This window comes from Rhagoletis pomonella, unplaced genomic scaffold (genome assembly GCF_013731165.1).
Source record: "Rhagoletis pomonella isolate Grant_MI unplaced genomic scaffold, Rhpom_1.0 Rhpom_scaffold_00007, whole genome shotgun sequence".
Lineage (NCBI taxonomy): Eukaryota > Metazoa > Arthropoda > Insecta > Diptera > Tephritidae > Rhagoletis > Rhagoletis pomonella.
Window position 1 is genome coordinate 37,183,959 of NW_023458561.1, and position 5,942 is coordinate 37,189,900.

Here is a 5,942-nt window from a genome sequence, read left to right on the forward strand (position 1 = left end):
TTTTAGACGCATGGTTTCTTCATAAAATGTTGTAAGAATTACATGTAGAATACTCCTATGCTATGCACGCATATTCAAAAAAAATTACCCGCCCTAATATACATATATACATACATATGTATATTAGGTTTTCAACCAGAATTACAAAATTTATTATATCATAAAGACTCTTAACTTACTTAAACTCTTCTATTATATGATGTGATTTTTTTTTGGAAAAAGTATTTTTTACGATCAATTTTATTTATCGGTTTCTTGAGGTATTTTCTGAAGTATTTTGGCGGAAGTCTTAAAATATAATAGACTTTATAACTCCGATGAAACAAATGACTTTTTTTATGGAGAGTGATGCACCCTAATATACATAGAATGTAAGACATAAATTTCAATGTTTTATTTTGAAAATTTTTTATTTAGAACAACAAAACAATAAACAATTTCATAGACACATAAACATTTTCATGGAACAACAAAACAATATACAATTTCATAGATAAGTACATTAGCCTGGGTCGATTTTTTCCCCCTTCAATGAGTATAGCAAAAACGTAATCCCGCAAAATTTTAAGAAAATCTTTCCTTGAAACCATAGGTGTCAAATGAATTAGAAGTCCACGAAAATTGGTGTGAAAATTCCAACTCCAGAAAATTTCAAGAACAACTTCTTTTTTTCAGCTTTATGCACGGCGCCACCGCATTGCGCAGTTTGTTTATTGCATTTAGTTATAAAGGAAACAGTCTGCAGGAAATCGCGGTAGCAAACAAAATACAGCGTATAGTGTCGATTAGTAAATATAATTTGAAAAATATACATAATTTAAGAGTTCTAAATTTTTTTACAACGGGATGTCTATATTTTTTTTTTCGTGTCAAAAACCGGTACGTTTTGCGTCCCGGCATGTTTTGTACCGGGACCGGGACATAGCTTTCAAATCCGGGACAGTACCGCCGAAAACGGGACGGTTGGCAACCGTGCTTGAAGATGACGAAACTTTAGAGCATATTCTCTGTTACTGTCCGGCTTTGGGCAGACAAAGATTGACCCACTTAAAAGCTTCAATGGTCGAACCCTTTGTTACAAACCTACCAAGGCCCTTTTAGGATTCATTAGGGAAGCTGAAGGTCTCTTGGCTACACTGTTTTAGGCACTTACTATATAAGAGGTACTTAAGATCTTTCAGGTCGCGGTGTCTCTAGTTCTGTTACATCCAAAAATTACTAACTAACTATCTAACTAATCACTGTGCTTTAAATCAAGCTCTCTACAGCACTGGCAAAATGTGGCTAACCATAGGTGAAAGAACTTAAAATCCCGTACAAATGCGACAACATAACCAAATAATTCAATAACTAGGCAGGCGTGAATACATTATTTACTTGACTAAATTTTGTTCAAATTGAATTCACAATATTAATGATTTAAAGCCCTCAGACATCACTAAAGCTTCAGTGCTGCACCACCCGCAGCGAAAACTAATTTAGTTGCGATAAAAAGACAAAAAAAAATTTAATAAAATTTTCTAATAACACGTAGCCAAAGTACATACATAGTTGTGGTGGGTGTCAAACGTGGTTAAAATAGAGCAGTCACCTCATTTCAACTAAACCTACATATATTGTGTGTTAGGGTGGGGTGGAACAAGAAGCTTTGTGTTTCGAAATTCGAATAGCGGGAAATCGTTGCTCTTGGAAGTTAATAGAGTATCCTTAATTTATCATTTTTAGAAAACTTTTAGATATGCAGTTTTGTAAGCCATTAAATTTTACAATAATAAAGTGCAAGTTTAAAGTTGCTTAGACTTAGCCTCGATTTTATTTTATTTTTTTGGTGAATGTGTTGCTTATTTTCTCCATTTAAAAACCTTGTCGAACATACTTCATACATGCATCAACAAAAAAACATTGCCAACAGTATTTTGTAGCCACCGTGAACTTGCTCTTTATTATCTCAAACTTAACTGCATTTCTAGAATTTTTCTAAAGGGGATGCAATAATTATTAATCGATTCTAAAAAACAAGTGTGGGATATTCTATTGCCGTCCAAAGGCAATGATCTCACGTTATAAGAATTTCAAACGCAAATTTTTTTTTTGCGCTCCACCCTATTGTACATACAACAAAAAAAAAGAAAGTGATAAGAGAGAGAGAGAGCATTCATTTTACTTAATTGGTACAAATTTCGTAATAAAACAGCAGCCAGGAATATTACTCGCTTAGATGTCAAGTCGCGGGACAATTCCCGCAAGTAGACAAGTGAAATTTGTCTCCAGGATATTGATGCGGTGTCAAGCTGGCGCGAAAGAGGGTCAACAACATGACTGACAAGCTAATTACATCTACATCAGCAACAGCAACAGCAACAGCATCAGCATCAGCTTCACCTCCGCATCAAACACACCTGTTGTCAACATCAACAGTACAGTACAGGCGAATGAATTTTAGCATAAAATATTTTGGCCTAAGCAGTTGTAATTATTTATGTTGCGGCAAGTACAAGCCGCCAGTTAAAGCTAGTATAAGCCTGCACCACTAACCGCAGCAACGAAATAAATAACAACAATATAAACCAAACTTACCGACACCAGAGCTGAACAAATGTCTAGCAAATATACCGACAATTTCGAAATGCAAATCAGTGAGTGAAAAGTTGCATGGTTAATAAAGTTTGGTCTCAGTGGTTTTGGGTAAATAAAACGAATATAAATATTTTGAAAAGCCAAAACAAAGTGTTTGTCTTTTGCGGTTCAAAGGGTAGATCAGGTAGGGGAGGTATTTCTAATGAAAATTTAGGACAAAAATTTTGAACAGGGGATATTCTGCCGAAATCCGCAATAAAATCTGCGCTTTGCTAACTTTAATCCTCCAATTGTGTGCCCAATTACCACACAAATATTATCTCTGGATAGGTGTTCTATCGGAACCCGCAATAAAATTTACATTTTTGCAAAAACCTGATTTTTAACACCTTGCTAAATATATCTCTTCATAAGCTTGCGAAAACAAACTACAAGAAATTTTTGACTACTACAAAATAAACAATCTTGTTATAAAAAAAAAAAATAAATAAAAAACTTTAAATAGTTCTTGAAAACGCCAATTTTCTTGAACCATATTTTATCAATCGCGTCCGAGTACTTCTCAATAAGGCTAGTTTTGGGTGCCGGATCACAGTGACATCGCGGGAAACTGAGTGGATGATCACCTGGCGTTGAAAAGGCATCTTAAAACATTATCCCCATATAAAGAGCAACTAGCGCCGCCTCAGTTCTCCTGCGGTACACTCTTGGACGGTTGGGCCTCGTGTCAGCTCGGCGAGCGCTCGAATAACACAAGAACATGCGCAATTGCCAGATCCTTCTGGCCTGGGGTGAACCGGCGGCAGCCAAAGGAGCTCCTTACGCTTGAAAAGCCTCAGCTCTCGCTAGGGGGTGGAGGTTCTGACAAGCCATTGTGCCATTGGTATTCACGCGGTAAGGCTAGGAATTTCAACTGATCACTTTTGTAACAGCTGTCAAGAGGAAGATGACTTTATTCTAGATTGTCCAACCTTCGCTGGGCTAAGATGAAAGCATTTTCGCTCGCACTTCTTAACTAAAATTGAGCTCTCCGGCATCGATATTAGCCATGTTTCGCCATCTAAATTAATGATCTCCGTTCAGTTTTTTCGTGGTATCACAAAGGACATTCTCTTAATTGGCCACGTGTCCCTTGCCTGGGGCAACCTAACATAAACTTTTTTGAGCTATGAAATAGTTGGTCACATTATGTATGCAACTCCTCGGTTTGGTTTGCTCGTTCCCATTGGTTTCAGTTCTAGTGTCATTCAAAATTTAAGTACATGTTGAAAATCGATCATTAAGACGAGGTGGTTGTTCTTACAAGAAACCGTTTTTACATACAAAATATTTTCGACTATTTTTTTATATGGAAGAAAATGGGCAAACAAAAAAAATCGTAAAAAATGAACGGTAAGTCCTAGCTACTTCAAACTTGCACTTTATTGGACTAAAATTTGATGGGTTACATAACTGCATATTCAAAATCTTTCTAAGAAATCTAGTTTAAAAGCTCGAAGTTTTTACTAAAGTTTGTTGATTTATTATTATTTTTTTCTTACAGTTCGAAACTCATTTATACGGTATCAGGAATAAACTATATTCTTATAATAATACAATTCAAATTAAATAACAAAAAAAAAACTGTTGAACTGGTGGTAGCAGCAAAGGTAGCAGCTAGTAGCTGATTGGACTTTTTCGTGCATTTAATAAGTGCCACACTTCATTTATCTATTTTGACACTTAGAGTCCAAAACCAATTATAAACTACACATAGCTTTTTGGTTTTTGTCTGGTGATGTTGCCTATTCAATTTGGCTTGGTAAGTATTACTTTTTTCATTACTTGCAACCTTATTTTTAATTTTTACTGCTTTAAAGGCAGACACACATATACATATATTTTGCAGGGTATATACATACAGCTTTGATTAGATTTAATGCTCATGAAAAAGTCTGAAAACCCTTTTTGGCGCTCGCCCTGCTAACAAGCCTGGCAATATTTCAATTAATTGAAGTAAAATTTCGAGTGAGCCTTATTGAGGGTAACCATATACTTGTACATAAGTACCTATGTACGTACATATGCATTTACTAAAAAGGACAACAATTTCCGCACACTTGCATAAACTAACGTAAAATGGACCCCAATTAGAGAGTATTTATGAAACTTCCAACCTGCCAAGCTGAAAACCATATCCAACTCAATTGCCACTGGGCGAAAAGCCAAAAGCGAAATGGGTGGCCGTGACCAACAGAATGGGTGGTTCCCTTCGAGTACAATTGTACATAAGCATAAGCATTAGGGTTGTCCAAATAGGCATGTAGGAAAAGTAATGTAGACAATAGTTAAACTAGTTTTCTTTTTTTTTATCAAAAATTGTCTAGAGGTCGGTCAAAGCGCTAAAAATTATTTTATACAAACAATTTTTAAAATTTTTTTTTATAAAACAAACCAAGGATTTTATATTGCGGAAAAACTATTTTTCGTAGAAATGTTATAGAATCCGTAAAATATTGTTTTTTCTGTTGGCAAACAAAGTTTCTCCTCAGGAGACTTCAAGGAATAATACCGAATTGTATATTTAACAACTTTTAATATTAATAATAATATTACGGGTGCGTTTTTTGTGGTTATTGGGGGACCTATGAAAATTATTTAATATTAAAAAATAGTTAAATATGAAGAGAAACAGAATTTTCCAAAAAATCCCATTTTTCCCCCTATTTAAAATACATGAGAAACTTTGAGCGCTTTGAGCAATCTTTAAATAGTTTTTTTTTTCAAAAATGGTATACTTTTAGATATATGGGGTGAGAGCGTTAAAATTTTGTATTCAATTTCTTTGTACCGCCCTAATGTTGCAAACATACTTTCACAGTTTAGCATATATTCGTAGCATTTTTCTTATTCATTAGATAAAATTTGATAACAAAATGGCAGGTTGGCTTACTTGTGCACAAACGCTATCAGATCCGCTGCACGACCCGAACCATCACATACCACCACTGGCACTGGCGGTGTGTCCGTCACGTACTCTAATACCGCACGTACCGTATTTGTACCTCCTTCGATAACCAGACAGACGACCGGTGTGCTGGAATGTGTAACTGCAAGAGAGATAAGAAAAACAAGTGAGGAGTGCAATAAATATAAATAAAAGCAGAAAATGAGTATTTGTGAAAATTTCATTATATCTAAAATGTAGAAAAGCAAACGGATATCAGTGGTCGCTCACAAACCACAAATAAACAAACAAAAAAAGGTTTAAATAAAATGCGTTACAATTCGCTTTTTATTTGGCACTTAGTTTATCATTTCGTGAAATATTACTTGACAGTTGAGTCAAATGCGGCGGTGCGTGCAGCATTCAAATTCGCGTAATT

General features: G+C 35.2%; 1 protein-coding gene across 1 annotated transcript in view; it reads right to left on the reverse strand.

The window, feature by feature from the left end:
* Positions 1-5,942, reverse strand: part of LOC118743799 (transient receptor potential cation channel trpm) — a gene marked incomplete at its 5' end in the record, with an annotated part of 161,503 nt that overhangs the window by 109,622 nt on the left and 45,939 nt on the right. Inside the window, 1 exon segment of the mRNA XM_036476564.1 lies at positions 5,510-5,666. Coding sequence (XP_036332457.1) covers positions 5,510-5,666 — 157 coding nt within the window.